The following is a 22,512-nucleotide window of genomic DNA, read 5'->3' as shown; positions in this document are numbered from 1 at the left end:
GGCAACATTGCTGGGGAGAGATTCAAAGAGTTAGGCTTCTTCTAACTACGAAAAAGTAATAACTTGGGAAGCAACCCATGGGGAAAGATAGCACAAAGGAAGAATTCTGTGTGCAGAAACATAACATATACACTAAAAGGCCGCCTGGGATGTCTTTCAGGTAGCTTGCCTTGGGGTTCGATGCAGCAGAATGTAATCTTCTATTTTTCATGATTACTGCAAAATAAAACCACTTCGATATACATTTTTTTAACATCTGTGTAGGAAGTGTTATTACAGATCTATAGCAAACTGTCATTGTAAGCCACAGTGGAATGTAAACAAATGACTGAGATGTCTTTAAAAAAAAATGCTGTTGCTTTTGAAACAAACCTGGTCACTCTGTTAGCTCAGGATTATCCTTTTTGCTTTCTTGGTGATTGTTTGGAGGCTGGAAAGAAAGGGAAGCTGTCATCTATCAGCTCTTTTAGTCTTATGGAAGACTAATTAAACTAGTGTGCTGTTTTACTGCCTAAAAGCCAGCAAATGCATTAGAGTCTTTCCAGCACGGCAGCACATGCAAGAGTGGAGTGCTGCTGCTGCACATTAAGGAAATGACTGCTGTTAGAATTACTGCACATTTCCTATGATGGACATCTTATGTAATTCTTTTATCAGACGAAACATTCATTCAATCTTCTGCTTACTGATTCAGAAGAAACTCAGAGTGCTCTGGAGTCAGTACACTGAGATTGCATTGGAAAGACTGCACCTTTTGCCACTTAACTGGGGAATGGATTGTTTAACCAATTAACAATGGGATTTTTGAAGTCTTGAAGACAGATGCTCCTGGTTAGAAGATGTTTGTAGCTCTGTGATTAAGAATGTCCATTATAGACATTAATGGCCAAAGATCATAAAATGTGTTGCCCTAACCACTGCTAAAAGGTTCAGTTGGTGCTTTTTCTGTTTAAATGATATTTTCTCCTTGGTCCCAATTTCTTTAACAAATTAAGGCTGTGTGAAAGAGCCCTGTGAATGGAGGAGAAGGATAGGATCACATCTGCTTGCCCCACCACTGGCCTCCTGTTTTACAAAGTCCTGTTTGCATAGTGGCCCATGCAGTGGTGGGGGGAGGGGCAGCGAGAAGTACCAGTGATTATTACCAGTGGTACTGCTGGCACCTGCAAGAGGAGAGGAGAGCTGGTTTTGGGGTAACAAGCATGACTTGTCTCCTTAGCTAAGCAGGGTCTGCCCTGGTTGCATTTGAATGGGAGACTTGATGTGTGAGCACTGCAAGATATTCCCCCCAGGGGATGAAGCCGCTCTGGGAAGAGCAGAAGGTTTCAAGTTCCTCCCTGGCTTCTCCAAGATAGGGCTGAGAGAGATTCCTGCCTGCAACCTTGGAGAAGCCGCTGCCAGTCTGTGAAGACAATACTGAGCTAGATAGACCTATGGTCTGACTCAGTATACGGCAACTTCCTATGTTACTATGTAAGTGGAGGCAAGTGAGTGCAGGTTTGGAGTCATGGCAGCCACCAGGTGGGATGCCGCTGCTCACGACGGCTTGCAGGTGCTGGCAGTACTGTTGGTAATGACTTTTTAAAGATACATCTGGCTGCCTCCTTTGTGCTGTCCTCACTGGCTGCCATATGTGTATACACCCAAACCCACCTAAGCTGCTGGTGTATTTGTAGGATGTGAATAATGCACAGGGAGTCTAATTGTATTAGGGAGCCCCCTGTGCAAGAGGTCATACAGACAAATAGAGGTCAAAGTGGGCAGCAGACAACTGTGGTTTCCCTCCCACATGCATTCTTTTCTGAACTGGATAATCATCTACACAGGGATTGTGTGTTTCATATGTATGTGTGCATAAGAACAACTTTTGACTGAAATCCTAAACACAATTTCTAGGGAGCAAGTCCCATCGAAAGTAGCTGGACTTGCTTCTGACTGAGCTTAGTGTTAAGTCATAAGCTTTATTTCTCACTGCACTGTATATAACTGAATAATGTAGATGCAAGCAATAAAATATAAAATATTAAATATAAATATGAACAAAATATTTTGAAATTTCAGGGGGAAAACGGCCCAAATTTTTCAGGTGACAAATGTTTGCTTCTTCCTGCTTTTCAGGACTATAATGATGAAATCCGTCAAGAGCAATTGAGGGAATTGTCATATTTAAATGGTTCTGAAGATTCAGCTCGTGGTCGAGGCATTCGAGGAAGGGGGATCCGGGTACCACCTGCAGCTCCTTCAAGGTCTGTTGAGTTGCCCTTCTTTAAAGCGGATATCACTAGCTGTATAATAGCTGCAACCTATGTGCTGAGGGCATGGTTTCAAATGTACTGATGATGGCCGCAATTCAGAGACTGGTTAGAAAAATGTGGACGCTGTATTTGTAGGGGAAGAATGGCACTTCTATCCCCAAATAGCAAAGCAAAACCAGTTTGGTGAGAAAGCAGCAAAGCAAGAGGTCTTGAGACAGTTCTTTAATATTGAAGAACTACAAGGATTTATTTAAAGGAAAGGTTACAAACAAATGTGAAAAAGTCTGCAGCTTAATTTCAGCCGTAGCTCATGGCTGAAGAGAGAGACCAAAACAAACAGCCGACTCTGGAGAGACAAAGTGGAGACTAACACTGGAAGAACAAAGAGGGGAGGAATCCAGCACTTTTATCTATGACCCTAACACACACACACACCCGCCACAGTGGTCACTATGAGACATTGCAGCTGAGAGCTGATACTGCCAGGGTCCTAGCTCTCAAATGCTTTGTTTCTAGCAGACCTTCCGATCACTGAACTGCAGCTATGTTTCAAAACACATGGGGATTGAAAAAGTAGTTTGTCCATTATGTGAAAGATCTGATGAAGTCTAGGGTCTCATTGTAGCTAAAGTTAGTTTTGACTCAGTTCCTGTCCAGACCAATGGAACAAGTTAGTTCTGGCTGACCTAAGTCCCTGTGTTTCAATGGGACTGTGTTACAACTAACTTTTAGCCAGTCTGGGGCACATATCAAACAAAAAATGTATCCAGCTTAATCCATGCAATTTATAATTTGTCAGGCTCGTGGCTATCATTGAACAAGGTGGGACAAATATTCCTGAGGAGGGGGCTGGCTGGTCAACAACTTGCTCTTGTGCGTGTGAAGCATGTGATAGTATTTGCAGAGGAGTGAGAGAAAAGATGTGCAGAGAATGTTTTGTTTTTCACAATATCCTTACAGTTCTTCTGCAGCAAAGTCATGGAGAGAGGAGAAGAAATGGGGATGGAGGAGGGGGCAGGAGTTCACTTCTTGTCCCAGGACTCACTCCAACCTTGCTACACCCCGACCTGTGTCACAGGAACTTGCGTCTCCCAGATATTCTGTTACATAGTCATATTTCTAATATTCTAGATCTGCAATTATGCATAAATTAGGTCATCTTGGAATAGGTTTTCAGTGGATCATTCAGATGAATAAGGAACCATGTCTGGGCACAGTATTATTAGATTGTTCTTCCATCCGGCTCACCAAACCACAATCAACTCTTAATTCACAGTTAAGTGCATTAGTGCCCTTCCATATTCCATACAAGAACTTAATTTAATTGATTGCATAACACCACCCCCAAACTTCTGCTGCATGGCCTCTCTGCCTTTTAATGGGTCTTTCATGGGGCTACCAAATGAGCCAACTTAGTTTGCAAAGCTGCAGTGTTTAGTAGTTTGAAACTTTGCTTTTATTCTGTTTCTTCCATCCCCACATATGGATTTATTCTTACATCTTTCTTTCTATTTTCCCAAAGGTCATCCTGAGATAACAATGAAACACTTAGCAAAATTTTAAAACGTGGATTGAGAGGGCAAGATTAGTACCAATGGGTTAAAATTACAAAGGAGATTGCAAAGAATTTCAAAATGCAAATGTCAGATGTCAAAATGCAAAATCACAAAGAATTCCCAGACTGCAAAAGCCATTCAACAGTGGAACTTGCCCCATGATGGGCTCTCCTTTAGAGTTTTCAAGCATCCATCTGCCAGAAAAGCTGGAACAGTTTCCTGTTCTGAGCAGGAGGTTGGACCAAAATACCTCCAAGTTCCCTCCCTCCCAACTTTAAAATTCTACTAGCCGACCCGCACAGAGCATCTGTGCACTTTGAGGCCGGCTGTTTTCCACTCCCTCTCCCTCCTGCCCCGGTCTCTCCTCCCCCCTCCCTCCAGGCCCCTGCTCTCTTGCCCTCCCTCCCTTCTGTTCCTCCCCCCTCCCCACACACAGAGCCTCACCGGGCTGCAGGCGGCCAAAAAGGGCCCCGCCACCGCCCACCTCCTCCCAGGCCAGGCCTTGGCTGCAACACCCGGGCTAGGGCTGCAGCTGCCGCCGCCGCCTCCTTGCAGCGGCCACTGCCATTTCCCTGCACAGGTGCAGGCGCAGCTCAACTCAACTCCCTACTGCTCGCTCAGCCAATCCGAACGGCTCCTGCTGCCCAGCCAATCCGCTGGGTTGCCGGGACGCATCCCCACAGAGGCACGTCTACGGGGATTAAATATATGGATTATTCTACTCTTGCTTTAAAAAAATAAAATTAGCAGCAGTTTGTCTTTACAACTGTTATCACCACATAAAACATGTTCACTTCTGTCAGAGTTGAAACACTAGGTTCCTGCATTGAGCAGGGATTGGACTAGAAAGAAGACTTCCAGGGTCCTTTCTAACTCTATAATTCTATGATTCTATGACACTGTGAGCCGTGTGCAGACATATTTATATACATATGGGGGGCGGGGCTGTAATCTCATCCACCCGCCCTGTCTCTGCCCCTAGTAGACCTGATGTTGTCCATGCATAGGGATTTGTATGTGTTGGTGCAAATCACACCATCCAGACCCTGCAAAATTGTGATGTAAAGATGGCGTTATCTTGTGCCTACATATGTTAGATTCTACCTATGCAGACACTGGGCATAGTGAAGGGGGAAGCTAGTAGGCATGATCAGTCTCCCCTTACATGTGGGTATGTGTGTTTGTACAAGGTTATTGTCTTTTGTTCTTTATTGGTTCACTCTTCTGAAATATAATCCTCTCAACAAAACAGAGAGCCTTCTGCAACAATTTGGTAAACTGGCAAATTGGCTTGACTAATCTAATTTTATATGAGTGAAAAATTAGCATCTCTTTCCCCATTTAAATGCAATCCATATCTATTTGTTCGAAAGCCAACATTGTTCTTTGCTGAACTAACTCTTCTACTTCTGTGATAGTCTCCCTCCCTCCTCTTGATATATTTATAGAGAAATCATATTCTCTGTCAGTTTTCATTATGCTGGACTGAACAAGTCAAGCTCTTTAAATCTGATCTCCTAAAATGTATGCCTCCCCACTGTGGTTTGGATAGAGTGCCTACAAAACAAACCCTTTCCTAGCTGGTCCACTTTCCCTTCCTCTGTACTGAAAATGGCACTGGATTTTGCTTCATGAAAACTTAAAAATAAATAAAAATTAAAACCTGCTTCTTCTCGTGTTTCTGATTTGAAGCAGTTAATAAAGAAGAGATAATAAACGGCCCTTTATTTCCAAAGCAGTCAGGACAGAAATCCCATAACATGTAAGAGGCTTTATAGCTTTGCTTTCTGAACTAATGTTCACATTAATGTGATTGCTCCATTCCTTCTCAGGGGCCGCGGAGGTGTGATTCCTCCTCCTCCACCTGGACGAGGAGCTCAAGCACCAAGAGGAAGCCCTGTGACTCGTGGGGTACTTCCGGTACCTCCTGTAGCCAGGGGTATTCCAAACCCTCGAACAAGAGGAGTTCCATCCATACCAGGTTACAGGCCACCCCCTCCACCAGCACACGACGCCTATGAAGAATATGTAAGTACCTGTTTTCTTTCCTGTTGAAAAATAAAAATAACTAGATGTCAACGAACTTTGATTACCCTGTGTAGATCTAAGGCTATGTCACTGCAAGTGCCAATCTGCAGGTTGATTGCAGGTGCATAGCCAGCATTCTGAAGTGTTCCATGGGTCAGCTAAGCATTCCGTGTGCAATCATAGAGCATCAATTTATACTGCATATATATTGGCGATATGACTGCAATGGCAGGATTTGCACTGCATCAAAATCACTGGCGGTATCACAAAGTGCATCCTCCCTTTTGAAAAAAGCGCATCTCATTGTGGGATTATTTTTTCCCATCATAGCCCCACCACAGGTACAGACACAACATACTGTTCATCTGCTAAGATATCCATTTGGGGTTATTCTGGGGATTACTGTCTGCGTTATATATTGAGCTTGCATGTGATTGATCAATGGTTGTTTTAAAATGTCCTCCCATTTATTTTGGGTAGGCTGAATTATTCAAATTTTCTATATTTTCCTGTAGCAGCTTATGATATTACAACATGGATGAGCTATGATGAGAAAAGTGTACAAAGCGGTTAGATCTTTATTTTTATAATGAATTCAATGATGTTCTGAGAGTCAGTTTTCTGAATAATTTATCCCTGCCAAAACTGCAATTAGAAAGAATAAAACACTTCTTTAATATTGCTGGTGTAACATCACAAATGCTCCTCAGTTATCTCTGTCCCATCTTAAATAAATCATTCACTTTGAAAACCTTTCAAAGGGCTATTTAAGAAGCCACATTTTAATTGAAAGGGCTTAGTTCTGTAGGAACTGCATGGCAGATTCAAAATAGAGGCAACAAAGCTGTGATTATGTTTTTAATTAATTTCAGTGAAGTGGTTGTAAACTGCTTTGAGTGTCTTCACACCAGAGAAGCCACATATACATTTAAACAGCAAGGAAGAAGGAAACATTAAGTTGTTGGGTGTCATGCCATAGAGATGGTTTTCTCCCTAGGCATGATATAGCCCAGAATTACACAGCTACAGCTCCTCTGCAGATATTGCTCTACAGCTCCCATAATCCCTCACTACTGGCCACTGTGGCTGAGGATTGTGGGCACTGTAGTCCAAAAACAGTTGAGGGGCTGAAGCTGGGCAGCCCTGAAGTAGCCCAGTTGTTGCTAAGGGATCATAGGAACTAATGGATATTTGGCTGTTCCAAACATAACTATTTGGAAAATGAGTCAGATCCACCTGACATGGTGCGGTCTGAATAGTAGCATAGGGAGGCTGGTGGTGGCCCATGTGTGAACACTGCCGCCTCCTAGCCCTGCCTCCACATGTGACATCAGACGCAGGAGCCTGGCTGGCCATGCCCCCACGTCTGACATCAGCCATGGGGACGTGGTCTTCCTCCCAAACGGGGCCATGTGGCCCTGTTTGGAAGGGAGATTGGCTCGTGCTGCATTGGGCCAGAGTGACTCTCTCTTCTTTAAAAGCAGAGAGAGCTGTTCTGGCCATGCTGCCACTGCAGCATGGGCTGATATATCTCCTAAACGGGGCCACGGGGCCCTATTTGGGAGGGAGATTGATTGGCCCCGCTGCATTGGCAGTGAGACCAGGAGCAGCTCTCCCTGCCTTTAAGGCAGGGAGAGTCACTCCAGCCATGCTGCCAACGCAGTGCGGGCCGATTTTGGTTCCAAACGAGGACACGCAGCCCCGTTTGGGACCGAATTAATGCCCCCAGAATCTGACGTCAGACGCAGGGAGTGCTCTGGCAGCCCCTGATTAGTGGCGGCCTGGGTTCTCTGAACCCGTTCGCCCAATGGTGTCTCCGCACCTGGGTCTGAACCAGTTTTTAAAATGGTTTATTTGGAGAAATATGGCTTTTTATTTGAAGGTACTGATGTGCTTTGAGGCTCGCCCATGCAGTGGGTGCTTAACTGATACATTTGTATACAATTCAGCCAAAGTTAAACACATTTAAGTTCGTTTGATTTCAAAGGGAGGGGTAATTAAGTGCTTAACTTTCCAATTGAACTCAAAAGGACTTAATGTGCTTAACTTTGGGCTGGATTGTGCCCTATTTCCCCCCCCCCCCAGTTCAGAATGTCCAATTGATTTAAATGGGACTTGCTCCCAGGCAATATGCTCAGGATCAATATCTTAATGTTGGAAGACTGTGATCTGGAAAGTTTAATTTCTAATTACCTTGGAATGAATGTCATTAGCACTGTCCATCACTGAGACAACAGAGGGCAGGACTGAAGATGTCAGCATGGGGAATTGCTCATGTCACACTAGAATTGCTCAGTACTAGGGGTCATTCTCTACCTAGGCAGGCAACATTTGTTTTGCTCTACACTAACTGTATCCATCAAGCTACCATGGAAGAGCTCCTTCTCAAAGGATAATGCCTTACACCCCCCTATTGTCTCCAAGAATTGGGGGGGGGGACAAGATAACTGGAATGCAAAACATAAGTAGTTGTCTTCGACTGAGTTGGATCCTTGGTTCATCTAACTCAGAATTGTTTACTGTGACTGGTAGTAGCTCTCCAGGGTTTTAAACAGGGGTATTTCCCTGGACAGCCAGGAAAACAAACAAATGGATCATAGAACAAATCAATCCAGAATTTTCACTCGAGGCACAAATGACCAGGCTCAAACTGTCCTACTTCAGACACATTATGCGAAAACCCAGCTCCCTTGATAAGTCCACAATGCTGGGAAAGTTAGAGAAGAAGAGGATGACCAGCAGCAAGGTGGATAGACTTGATTACAACAGCAATGAATGCACCACTGGGAGACCTTAAAGGCCAACTTGATGACAGATAATCCTGGAGTGAATCTATCTATGTGGTCGCTAAGAGTCGACACCGACTTGATGGCACTTAATGAATCATTCAATCATTTCTCAGTGCTATCTAGAAATAACAGAAATTGAACCTAAGACCTCCTGCATGCAAAGCAGATGCTCTTCCACTAAGTAATGACCCTATTCCCAAAGATATATCACAAAGCATATATATTCAGACACATATTTCAGTAATAAAAACATAATGAAGCTCTTCTCACGATCAGTGAGAAGAGCTTCTGGCAGGTCTGCAGGGAGAGCAGGCTTAGTCCACTCTCCCCACAGACAATCATGACTGCAGCCCTGGGTGGCCAGATCGGCCGCCCACACGACTACCGGATCCATCACGGAGCCAGTGGGGACTGCGGGGATTGGGCACGTGCAGGGAATTCTGGAGAGACCCCTGAGGCCAGAAGACTGGCTGCAGCCTCCTGGTTGGGGGTCTACTCGTGTGTTGCCTTGTGCCACAGCAGCACACAAGCAAGAACATGAGGTTAATGGAGCACTTGCTCCATTAACCTCATTTAAGGGGAGGGGGAATTAGGCAAGCTGCCTTGGAACCACCGGGCTCGCTCGTGAGCCTGGTGGTTCCCACGATCAGTAGAAGATCAGTAGAAAGCAGGCGAGGCTCCCTTAGCCCACTTTCTACTGATTGTGGGAATAGCTTCATAGTGTTGGATCCTAAACCCTCGGGCTGTGGTGCTTCATTGCTGGGAGCTCCTTCTGTGAATGGAAGAAGAGTTCCCTAGGAAGGTTTCTCATTCCACTCATAGATGGTGTATCCATCTTTGGAACATCACAGCACAAAAGGTTAGGAACCAACCCATTATTGGTAGTCAAACTGGTAATAAGCTTCTGTTTAAAACACCAGTATTGCAATATCAATCATTAAAGAAAGTATCCTGAACTTTAAATAAAATGATATATTTTCTGCTCTGGTGCAATTAAATGTCTGTCTATGGATCATAAATGTAGGAATTCAATTTTTGTATGAATTCATTTTTCTCCCCACAGAGGAAAACCTAAGTCAGGCCTGCACTTGTGACATCTCAGGTAGGCAGCAAAAGCAGGATGTCCTTGGTGCCTCGCCATATACAACTGGTGTGCTGAGTTTGTGTGTGTGTGTGTGTGTGTGTGTGTGTGTGTGTGTGTGTGTGTGTGTGTGTAAGCCAGCAGGGGGCTGATATACATTTTGTTTTTGCTGTTTGCCTGTGATTGCAAACAGAAAGACATCTGATGCTGAGTATCTTCGAGACCCCAATTCATGGTTGGTGGGTGGATTTAGCTTCATGAGTCACAATGTCTTCAGGCTTGCCTTAATGATATTGGCAATCTCTTACCATGAAATCAATCCCAAGTGAAAAAGTCATGAAACCTGGCTTATATAACTTTGGGCTGTGGTTTTGCAAGCTTATTTGTTGCTCTAAAATTTCAGGCAGAAATGGCGTGAGCTGTGGACCGAAGGGCCATGAGCCAAATGGCTTCAGATGCTCTGTCTTCATCAGGAAACTCCAGTATATGCGCATTCCACGCTTTAATTTTCCTTAAGAAATTCTAGTGAAAATCACCAGATGCTGAAACAGCTGAGCAAATTGACTTTTATTAGAGAATGTTTAGCATATGGTTTACAAAAGCAATACAGCAGTGAATAGAATTTCCCGATAAAACACGGCCGTGTACTAAAGAATGTGTGGTTGCAATGGTAGAGAGAATATAGCACTGTATGCGAGTTCCTACAGGTTTGGGTAGAGTTCGATTAAAAGAGTTCAGTGAGAGGAATGTCCAAAAGGTCCAAGGGAGGGTCGGATCCTGGCCTCACCTTGTGTGTGACCCACAGGGCCGTGCCAGTCTTCTGACAATTGCAGCCTCTGGGCATGGGTCCTCAACGGTGGAGGGTCTTCTCCAGGTCCAGGGGGTCCTCCAGGGGTGTTGTCAGTGGGAGTTCCTGGCGTGTTCGGCCGCTGTGCTGACATGGTTCGTTTAGCATACAGATATGCTACAGAACATGTTCCTGAAGCGGGAAGTTACACACATACATACAGGTCAAGACGGCCATAAGAAAACAAGTGTCCATCTGAGTTAGTCGCGAGCTGCAAGGCATTGCCAATGTATGCAAGTCCTCCTTCGGTTCCATGTGTATGTGAGTCTGGACAGAGTCCAAGGTAGAGTCCAAGCCAGGAGAGCGGGGGAACCCAGTCTCAACTTGTGGGCGGGAGGTGGCACATCATCCAGGGTGTCCTCTGGGGGTTTTCAGGTGGTCTGGCATCCTCATGCAGGTGGAAAAAACCTCACTGGTCTTGTCCGCAGCTCTGATCGAGCTCCTCCCTACCAGAGTAGGGTGGAGTGTGCGGTGGCTTGCCCCCTGTGGGCATAGTAGGGCAAGCCATAGGTGGCTCGCCTCCTCTGGGTTTTAGGAGGGCAAGCCGTTTCCCTGTGGGATGTGTTGGCTTGCTCGCTGTGGGCATAGCCAGGCAAGCCATAGGTGGGTCCCCTCCTCTGGGTTTAGGAGAGCGAGCTGTTCCTTTGTGCACTCAGTGGCCCATCTCCTCTTGGGTTAGGGGAGCAGAATGATTTGGCTCCCCCCCACCCTTGGGCTTTAGGTGAGTGAGCTGGCTCCTGGTACTGGCGGTGCCCTGAGATGTGTTCTAATTAGATGTCTCAGAACCACCAGATGGTGTCAGACACCATCAGTTTGTGCATGAGCTTGGCATAGCATTTGCCCACACTGCAAGCTCTCAGTACTGGCTCGTTGGTGGGGTCCCAGGCCCCCAGGGCCCTGTCCAGTAGGGCGTGGACAGATACCACATAATCCCACTCCCTGAGTGCCTGTGCTAGTGGGGCATACTTCTGGTCCTTCCTCTCTCTGGCCGACGTCATGGCCGCTTTCCGGTTTTCAGTTGGGATAGTGACATCAACCATGATGATTTTCTTCTGCTCCTTATTGCGGACCACAACGTCAAGCTCTGTCCCAGGCACAGCTCGGTTAATGGAAAGCGTGCCGTTGGAGGTGGGGATGGCCTTGGCCAGGCAGTGCATCACTGTGTCGTGTCAGTCCTTCTAAGCAGTTGAGTGGGATTGGCAGCAGCACAGCACCTTGGGTAGAGTCTCATTGGGTTGGCCGCAGTGGAAGCAGCGCTTGTCTCTTGCGCCTCTCGGCTTGACTGCTCCATTCAGGGGGACCACGTTGAGGCGGGCAAAATGTACAAAGCACCAGTCTGCAAAGTGCGTGAAGTCACCACAGGACATAAAATTGTTGCTGGCATCCCACTGAGAGGTGACCTCAAACACTTTACCCTGGTCTGCTTTCCGCTTCAGGTCATTGCAATATTTTTCACAGACCATCCATCTGAGGGTGCTCCCCAAGTACCTCCTATCCCAGGCAGCAAACATCTTCAGTTCTGGGGGGTCTCTACAGATCAGTGTCACCTTCAGCTTCCTCTCTCCTCGATCCCAGGCCCACTGGCAGCCCATGCATTTGTGCAGCCTCATACTACAGTAAGAAAGAACAATGCCACTGGGGGAAAGCTGCTAAGCATTGTAGTGGAACCCATAAAGTGTGGCTCTCCACATAATGAGTTATGTGTTACACTCATAATTTATTCTTTTATAAATATTTGACTCCAGTTATCCTGTACTATTTATTCTTATGATCATCTGGTGACTGTGCTGCATATATGATGCTGAAAGTTGGCAGCTCTGAGTTTACATACAGTATTTAATGGCTGTCTGCAGTGACTTGTAAAGTGATGCAGTTTACTAGCAAATGGCCTACCGCTGAGCAGTGACCAAGAACAAGGGGGTACATGCCATTACTGGCTAGTATCATGTGGTGGTGGTGGTGGTGGTGGTGGTGGTGGTGGTGGTGGTTGAGGCGGGATGCGAATCACATCAGTAGTTCATGCAGGGTGCTGCTGGTCAGACAGCAGCTGCACATCTGCATAGTGCTGACTTTGCTAGAGGTATGCATGTATGTATGTATGTATTTAACACATGTATATACCACCCTATATAAATCTCAGGACAGTTTACAATTTAAACAAACAGCAACTAAAACCTAAAAGTCATATAAAACAGATTAAAATCACCGTAAATAAAACTTTAAAACTGCTGGATAAAACAGGTGTGTTTTCAAAAGTTGTTTTAAAACTACCAGAGGTGGGGAGATTCTGATGTCATTTGAGAGTGCGTTCCAGAGCCCTGGAGCAACCCTAGAGAAGGATTGGTTTTGGGCTACCACCAAGAGGGCCGGTGGCAACCGCAACCAGACTTCCCTGGATGATCTTCAGGCAGTGGGGTTCATGAAGAAGAAAGCACTCTCTTAATGCAAGGCATGCATTCTTTCATGCTGGGATTCCATTTGTTTTTATTATGAAAAACTTAACTTTGTAATTAGTTTGTGTAGAAGTTAATTGGTTTTGGATAAGTCTGCCTCATTTTTGTTGCCCCTGTTTGTTTTCATAAAAGGTAAATTGGTTATCTTGAAGCACAGTTGAGCAGCAAGCTTTCCCTTCCATCTTTTAAAACTGTTTTTAAAGTTGAAAAGGAATGTCAGAGAGTGCCCCCCAGCTGCCATGCCCCCCTCCCCCACCCACAATGCCCTAGATGTTGTGTTGGTCCAGAGCATTGTATGTGTATCGGCTCCTCCCATTGGCTGCCTCATGGTGGCCACAAAGAGGGAGCCAATGGGAGGAGCTGACACTCCTTTCCAAATGTAAAAAAGAAAAAGATTGCTGCTCGGCTGGTTTAAAAAGTAACAACCACCACCCCACTTCTGATGAGAGAGAGAGAACAAATGAACCAAGCAGCTAATATGCCATCTGGTTCATTTGGGCCCCATAGGCATTCATGAAAATTGAACTGAATGGGCTTGATTTTGTTCAGTTTTTCCTCCACCCCAAGCCAAATATGGCTGGACTTCATCACTGCTGCCTCTTGTGCCACTGCTCAACGCCTACTGGTAAGGGCACGTGTACCCCTCACCTCTGCCATTTACTACCACTGCAGTACTTCAGCAGCCACTACTGAGGACTACTGATCAGGAGTGAATCACTTATCTCATTCATTGTTATTGAAAGGAACCTATAGTAGATGAATTAGATGACAATATGGTCTGAAATGCCAATATGCTCAGTTAGAACTAATGAGAAGGACAGCTAATGTACTTGGGATTTGTCAACATGAATTTTGTAAATTGGAATAAGATTGGACAAAAAGTTTTCTCAGAGTAAGAATAGTCATCAGCCACAGCTTAATTACATCTTTTTAAACTCACATTTTTCACAAGACTGACTTGAGCACATGACCATCCCCATATAGAACAACATTTATTTGACTATAACTCCATTAATGTGTCCTGTAGAGATATGGGGAAATACAAATGAGGTTTTTGATGGTTTTCTTGTTCGACATCACATCAACAAATCTTCTGAAAAAGATTGCATCCCTGACTTCATTCAGACAGATGATTTAAGATTTGCCTGCTTGCAGCTCCACTTTTTCTCACCTGCCAGATAAAATTAGCATTTGTGCAGTACTTAGCAACCAAATGTATACTTTCTGTTAAGCCACTGCCAACAAAGAGAAATCCCAAACTGGTGATCTAAAGATAACCAACTCCCCTGAGACTTAATGGACACCCTTTGTTTTAAGAAATGGGGCATTAATTTATATTTCATCTTAGAGTTATTGCACACATAACATGTTAAGATGGACATCTAAAAATATGCATTAGGACTGTAAGTGATGCATGGACATGTGCAGATACACCCTAATCAGGGAACCATGCTTAGCTGCAGTTCCCTAAGTGCACACTCAGTGGTAAAGCTGGATTTGCCTCTCTATAATGTGTGAAATGGCCCTTAAATTGGGGCTGAATGGCTCCAATGGGAAGCCAAGTGATTCCCACTGAATGGGAAGTTGGACACCCCAATTAGATGCTTAAGCTGGAGTTTGGCTTGCATAGTTTGTAACCTTCATCATAACCTTCAGCCAAGCTGGTATGGCTGAATGTGCAATTACAAAGCTAGATTCTTCTAGCCCTATTCACATATTATGTGCAAACTATGTACAGTGTTTGCATGTTCAGCACTGTATACACGTACAGATATTTACACAAGTGGCCATATTTGCACATAACATAGAACCACGGATCCAGTGGACCTGTGGTTCTGCTCCCCACCCCCATCCCCACCCCGCTCTCCTGTCCAAATTTGGACATAACAGGGAGCAGGGAGCCTGCAGTTAGCAGGACTGCAGAGAGGAGGGGGAACTAGCTGTGTGGGCTTCCTTCTTTCATGAAGGACAGCCTGCACAGCCAATCACAGCTGGAGAGAGGAAGGAGCTTCCTCCCTCAACTCCAGTTTCAGGGAACGCAGCCTGCAGTTTCACATTCGGACATAACGCAGGCTGCGTTCAGCCTTGGGTTGGGATGATGAAACTCACTACAACCCAAGGGTTCAAACTGGAGTTTGGAGAGTGGAACCTTGAGTCGCTGTGCACATGAAACTGGAGTTTGGAAGGGGTGTCCTGCATTCGGACGTACAGGTTTGGCAACCTCTGGCCCCTTTTGCATTATGTGTGAATGCAGCCAGTATGTTCAAATCACACAGAGAAGTGCATTTCCTATCTGTACCCTGCATTCAAGGGGGTCTGTACCCAGGTTCACTTTTAAAATGAATGTATGTGCAGTTATTCACATTAAAATATACATATGTGTACATACATTCAATATGATGTCCAAACATGAACTTGCATGTTTCTTTATCTGTCTACAGAAATGCTGAAGCATAAGACTAGCTCCCGATACAACATATATTTGCTGAAAATATATCTTAGAATAGCATAATTTGATTGTAAATGTTCCTTCTTTTTTCTCCTGAAAAACCAAATGAGAGCAATAAATAACAGCACATCTCTGGCCCATGGCAGCATCTAATGTAGCAGGACTGTATCGTAGATTTAGAATAATTCAATCGTAGTTGCATCGTAGTAATTGCATCATAGATTTAGAATAATTCCAAAGACAGATCTAAAGACAGTGCAAAATAGAGAGAAAGAAAAAAAGAAATGCCCTTTTTAATGCCATACAGTTTCTTCTCTCGGCTGTTTTTTGGGGTTGTTTTTTTACTGCACAGTGCAAATGATTGAGAATGAAAGCTAATGTCACACTCAACTGTTCAAGCTCCATTGGCTGTTTACATTTTTCAATAGTATTCAGGCAAGTTGGAACAACTGTACATATCCACTAGATTCATGGACAATGATGAGCATTACTACAGAAGACATTGTCACATTTTAGTATTTCTGTACAGAACTGTTAGGATTATTATGTTACAGTGAATTCACAATAATATTCAAAGTGGAGGTGAAAGCTTTTATTTAACACTGAATCTGAAATCTTTGAAACTTGAACTATTATACAGTATGTAGAAAACTAGAGCATGAATGGGGGGGAATGACACTGCATTAGATAGAATATACAGATTGGATTCTGGTGGTAGTGTTGGAACCGTAGTTGAGGGTCAAGAAGACAATTCATGGGCAAGAACATCTGATATGATGAAGGAAACACTGAAAGATCCCCTAGGCTTATGATACCTAGGCAATCTGGAGACACTCTGTGTCTGTTTTCAATTAAGACAGATAAAAAAGAAATAGCTGTGCTTATGGAGTGTATGCTCATACTATTCTTGCCTCCAGTATTTTTGCCATCTCTATTGTTGTCTTTAAAGGGTTTGTAGTGTTTCAAAATCTGTCTGATCAAAAGAGTCAATGGGACACAGGAAATATGTATGTATGTGGTTCAGTGGGGAAATGACTTGACTAGCAAGCCAGAGGTTGCCGGTTCAAATCCCCACTGGTATGTTTCCCAAACTATGGGAAACACCTATATTGTGCCCCAGCGATATAGGAAGATGCTGAAAGGCATCATCTCATACTGTGTGGGAGATGGCAATGGTCAATCCCTCCTGTATTCAACCAAAGACAACCAACTCAGTGCCTACTGAGCCCTTTTAATTTTTAGATTGTGAGCCCCTTTTTAATGATTGTCCTTTGGGGACAGTGAGGGATCCATCTTCCTTCCTTCCTTCCTATTTCTCTATGGAAAACTTTGCTGAAAAGCAATATATAAATATTTGTTGTTGTCAACACTATCAGTGATTTTCTGACTGGGACTACTCACACAGCACCACTGCAACAGGATCAGGGGAGGAACTGTACACACAGCACCCATTTGTGGACAAGGTTTCTAATCTGATTAGTGATATTCGGTTCACATTCTAGGAGTGCTCCTGGACCCAGCATTGCTCCTGGATGCCCAGGTAGGGGCTGTGGCCAGGAGTGCCTTCCTCAGCTTAGGCTAGTCCACCAAGTGCAACCATTTCAGGAAAGAGTGAACCAGGGTGGTTTCCAGATAGTGAGTCTTACAATGCAAAAAGTGGTGTAAACTGCAACATTTTGTGTGCCAAATTCAAACCACAGTTGAAATCCATTGTAAGCTACCATGGGGAAATACAGCTGTTTTTCTGAGACACATATGTGACGTTATAAGGCTACAACGCAGCAACAAAATCTGAAAGAAGGCATTGGAAATGTGAACAGTATCTTGCTTACAGCGCAGGGGCAGTGTAGGCAGTGCAGAAGAACACTTAAGGGATATGTTGTGACACTGTGGTTGCGTGCAATCTGGAAAGCACCCTGGCCACAGTCATACCTGCCTAAGTTATATCAAGACTAGATCACCATAATGCACTCTACATGGGGCTGCCTTTGAAGACTGTTTGAAAACTTCCAACACATTGGCACAAGTGTTCAGACCAGTGCCAGCTTTGGGGAGCAAGTCAGTTGTATTGCCTACCAGTCCATTTCTAGATGCAATTCAAAGTGGTGGCAATCACCTTTAAAGCCCTACATATATTTAGACCACAATACCTAAAGGACCATCTCCACCCATATGCAGCTGCTTAGAGGGATACTCCAAGTAGATATCTCATCTGAGCACATGGCAAACCCTCTACAAAACTTTGGATGCTGTTGATTTTAGCCACCTAGTGGATTAAAATTGAGAGCTTACTATGCATCCTTAGTATGTCTCTCTTCCCCACTGTGTAGTGGGAGGGAACACTAATTCTTTAAGCCTTTAAGAGTTAGGGACTTGTTCATTCCAAGAGTGAATGTATTCTGTAGATTTAAGTGGGAGGAAGATAAATATAATTAGATATTTCTTGGTAAGCATATTTAATAGCATTGAAAAGTTCTGAAAAGCATGCATATATGCATATCAATTTATTTGTCAAGCGGAATAGGCACATCTCTGTACTTTAAAGTGTATTTTTATTCATAGTTCATCTGCTATTGTACTTCTTGCACTCTACACAGTGAACAAAGTGGTGGGAAACATACAAAGAACAAAGATTATTGGAACAACCTGACATTATAGACAGTGAAACATGAATAGCATATTGATTTAAAGTGATGGATTAGTTCTTATGCCTAAGGCACTTAGATAAAAGGGTAAATGACATTTCACTAATATTTGCAGTGTATTGAAAAATCTGATTATATTTTTTACTCTAATGACAATAAACAGTAGATTGATTATATATTATTATGAGGACTATATTAAAGGGTTTGGATTTCATGAATAATAATAAGGAAAACACAGAATGAAAAAGGGGGAAATATTTGTGCTCTGCTTTGTGTCAGTATAGTTAAAAGAATGTCAGCCATTACTTTTGTAGATTTTTCTAAAATAAAATTATACCAAAATAACAGTCATTCAAAAACAGCACAAAAGGGAGTTCACAGTTGCAAGTTCAAAGTTTGTTTCCCAGTTAGTGGGACTGTCAGCCTCAAGCATTCAAAGAAACATAATGGTGCGATCAGTGGAAGCTCCACTGAAATGAAGCATTTCAAATGTGCTGTTCTACAAATACTATTCTTTTCAGTCTGGATTGAGCTGGAGATGTTCTTGGTGGGTTGTGTCCTTAGTCTTGCTGAATAATGGGTCAAGAAATAACTCACAGTTACCCCAGTCCAGCTAGGATGCCCCTAAAAGCAAGCTTCTGCATGTGTATCCCTAACTCGGCTGGTTAGAGAAAGCTGCCTTGTACGGAGTCAGAATGTTGGTCCATCTAGCTGAGTATTGCTCCACTGACTGGTAGCAGCTTTCTGAGGTTTCAAATGGGTATTTCTTAGCCCTGCCTGGAGATACCAGGGATTGAATCTGGGGCTTTCTGTTTCCAAAGCAGATACTGTTCCACTCAGCTACAGTCCCTCTCAATAGCATATGGTGGTATATGTATAATTCAGCAGTTGCAACTGCACACGTGGCCTTTTTAACAAATCTCAGATTGCATCAATCAACTCTTTGGGAGGGGCAGAGGATTGTGTTCTGTTCCACCTGATTCCCATCCTAGCTAAACATACTACTACTATAAATAGTTATATACCACTTTTCAACAAAGGTTTCCAAAGCGGTTTACACAGAGAAATCATAAACTAACAAGATGCAACTTATCAGTGTGATTCTAGTTTCCTTGAAGACCTACGCCAGTGCAGACGTGGCTGCCATGCTTGCATCCTGTGGGGTTGGGACTATGTCTGCAGTCCACATCTTATTAAAGACTGTGGCAAAATTCTCATTGCATATAGTTGTCAAATATATTTTAGTCTACTCACTTGTTCCCCCACTTTAGGGTCACATTTAGGTGTGGTTTTCCCCCAACCCATACTACTAACCCATTCCATAATGAGATCTGGAATGTTATACTTGTTAAAAAAGAAAAGCTTTAAATCTTTGGGGACATGTGAAAAAGATCAGGTGGTGTTATGGAACATAAAATTACAAGATGCTTTTCCATCTTAGACTGCAGTGGACTGCTTTCCACTGTGTAGTTATTTCTCCAAGTGTGAATCACTGAGCAAAGTACAATTTACCTTCTAGACTGTGAAGAAATTGAGACATTTGTTAAATATATGTATGTGCAGTTAATTTCATGATTTTTGATTAAGTGTCGTCAAGTTGGTGTCGACTCTTGGCGACCACATAGATAGATTCATATGTTTGTAGTTTAATTTCCACCCTGCCCCATGGTTGAGGGAGATCCTCAGGGCAGTTTGTATAAATACAGGACAACCATGTACAACATTGGATTGGATTAGATAATTAGGGAGAGTTTCTCTATCTGACAACACCATTTCCTTGGTGTGCTGTGCTGCACAGCACAGCATGTGTAGCACGTGTATGAAATTCCATCCTGTAACCATTAATAGACTTTCTATAGAGTTGTCTGTGCCAATTAAGTTTGCACATACCCTGCCCCATTGCCCTCCAAAATACAGCATTGCCCATGAAGCTCTGTATCTGCACTGTTCAGGAGTACTGTTCTGGATACCACACTTTGGGAAGGACATTGATAAACTGGAACCAGGTCAGATGAGAGAGACAGAGAGAAACCTGTGAAAGGTCTGCAAACTAAGTCTCACAAAGAATGGTCCAAAAAGCTGGATATTATGTTTAGCTGGGAGAAGAGAAGACTAAGATGGGATATGATCATCATATTTAAATATCTGAAGGGCTGTCTCTTTGAAGAAGGAGCAGACTTGTTCTCTGTTGCTTCTGAGGGACCCAATGGGTTGAAATTACAAGGAAGCAGATTCAGGCTAGACATCCAGAAAAATGTCTTAACCATAAGTGTTGTCTGACAGTGGAACAGTCTGCCTCATGCAGTGGTAGGCTTCCCTTCTTTAGAGGATTTCAAGCAGAGATTGGTGGACACCTGTCAGGGATGCTGCAGGCTGTTTCCAGCCCTGAGCAGGGAGCTTGACTCGAAGACCTCTAGAGCCCTTTCCACTTCTAAAACAGTGTGATCCCAAAAACCTGACTTTTCAGTCTGAACCCACAATGCTTAATCTAGAGGGTCTTGCTGAAGTTACTAGGATCATAATTACATCTGTATTCTGGGAGTAAACTGGTCTAACAGCCCCGTTCTACAAAAAGGCATAAAAACAGGTTGAAGATGAAGCTGAGTGGCGGTTTCCTCCTGGTTCCAATCCCAGCCATATAATGAAATGTGCCTTCCTTCCTACTTCTGGACAAACCTGCATATATTCCTTTCAGAGGGATATGGAAGTAAATCAGTACCAGAACTCTACAGTTTAAGTGTGGGTTTGTGCACACAGTTTTAAAATTTGAGAGTGTTTAAACATATAATGTATCATGAAATGTATGTGGCATGTATATGTGTTTTTGTTAAGTGGGTCACGTTCCTGGTTTGATACTAAATCTCTAAGGATTATTTGTGAAAGAGGAACAAGTCAAGTGCCTCTCTTGACTGAAATATTAGCTGATATGTTTCAACTTTAAAGGGTTTCTATTCATTGCCAGATGGAGTTTAAAAGAAGCGCTGACACAGCCTAAAGTACAATGTTGCTGTGTTTGATGCTAATACAACCGCAGCCTAATAAATATTCATATAGATATATACTAATCTAAGTGAAGGGTAAGTGTCAGGGGAATATTTGGCCTTCGCTTGGCCCTTAAATATTCATATTGTCTATCCCTTTTTAAAGTCATGTTTTTAATACATCCAAAAATACTGCATTATATCAGAGGGCCCAAATCCATCCTTGCTGTTTTTCAAAGCATTCCTTGGGCCAAGTTCTCCTCTATTTTTGCCCCCAGCCCAAGGTTTTCCCCTCCCCATCTCCACTAAGTTCCTTGCAAAAGCTAATTACAACAAAGCTCTGGCCTCAAATGGCTTTGGAAAAGCTTTCTAAGCACATACCTTGCCTCAAGAAGGGGTCACAGATTACACACAGCAATGCCTTCAGGAGGACCATATATCTACTCAGACGGTATATGGTTATATGATAGACCTTGTTAATCTAATTTATAAACTTTATTAATAGATGATTTTTAATCTATTTTAATTTAGTGTTTAATAGATTAGCTGGCCAATCTATTAACCAATCCATTTGGTTGATTTGGTTATTTATAGATAAATTCATGGAGGACAGGTCTATTAATGGTTACTCGTCTGAGGGCTATAGACCATTTCCAGCCTTAGAGGCAAGATGCATCTAAATGCCAGTTGCAGGGGAGTAACAGCAGGAGAGAGGGCATGCCCTCACCTCCTGCTTGTGGGCTTCCCAGAAGCATCTCGAGGGCTACTCTGTGAAACAGGATGCTGGACTAGATAGGCCTTGGACCTGATCCAACAGGGCTGTTCTTATGTTCTTATTTTCACAATTCTCTGTTCTGACTAAATATTGGGCTTTGAGATTTGCATTTGGAACATGTGCTGATTATTTTTTAGTTATATAAGGTGTCATTGCAACCACAAATAGACTTTAAACTGGTGAGTGTGTATGTGCACACGCGTGCGCGCGCGCACGCACACACACACACACACACGTGGTCTCAGTTTTTAGCTCAGTGTTCTATTTTATTTAGTAATTTTTTGGATTTTCTTATTTGGACATTTGTTCCAGTGGGGATTCTCTAGAGAGTGTGGGGGATGGAATAAGAAAGAAAGGGGAGGGAAAGCAGAAGGAGAAAATGGAGCTGCTTCTGAATAAAGTCTTAGTTTGAATCCCTACTGGTACCTATATCGGGCAGCAGCAATATAGGAAGATGCTGAAAGGCATCATCTCATATTGTGTGGGTGGAGACAATGGTTAACCCCTCCTGTATTCTACCAAAGACAACCACAGGGCTCTGTGGTCGCCAGGAGTCAACACTGACTTGATGGCACACTTTACCTTTAAAACAAGCATAAGATTATTTCATGCTTACAAGGGGAACAGTTATAAAATATTTGGTGACAAGATTC

The 22,512-nt window shown here is 43.5% G+C and overlaps 1 protein-coding gene across 24 annotated transcripts in view; it reads left to right on the top strand.

Annotated features, from left to right (window-relative positions):
• The window catches only part of KHDRBS2 (KH RNA binding domain containing, signal transduction associated 2), a 655,851-nt gene that overhangs the window by 396,426 nt on the left and 236,913 nt on the right, over positions 1–22,512 (top strand). For all 24 annotated transcript variants that reach the window (XR_008313984.1, XR_008313986.1, XR_008313983.1 and 21 more), the window contains 2 exons: positions 2,119–2,246; positions 5,644–5,839. Coding sequence is in view for 1 of the 24 variants with exons in the window: in XM_053286503.1 (XP_053142478.1) it covers positions 2,119–2,246; positions 5,644–5,839 (324 nt within the window). In the remaining 23 variants the exon portion in view is untranslated. The remainder of the gene's footprint in view (positions 1–2,118; positions 2,247–5,643; positions 5,840–22,512) is intronic.

The sequence above is a fragment of the Hemicordylus capensis genome, chromosome 1, assembly GCF_027244095.1.
Source record: "Hemicordylus capensis ecotype Gifberg chromosome 1, rHemCap1.1.pri, whole genome shotgun sequence".
Classification (NCBI taxonomy): Eukaryota; Metazoa; Chordata; class Lepidosauria; order Squamata; family Cordylidae; genus Hemicordylus; species Hemicordylus capensis.
Note: the sequence above shows the minus strand (reverse complement) of the source record. Positions and strands in the feature narration are given on the sequence as shown.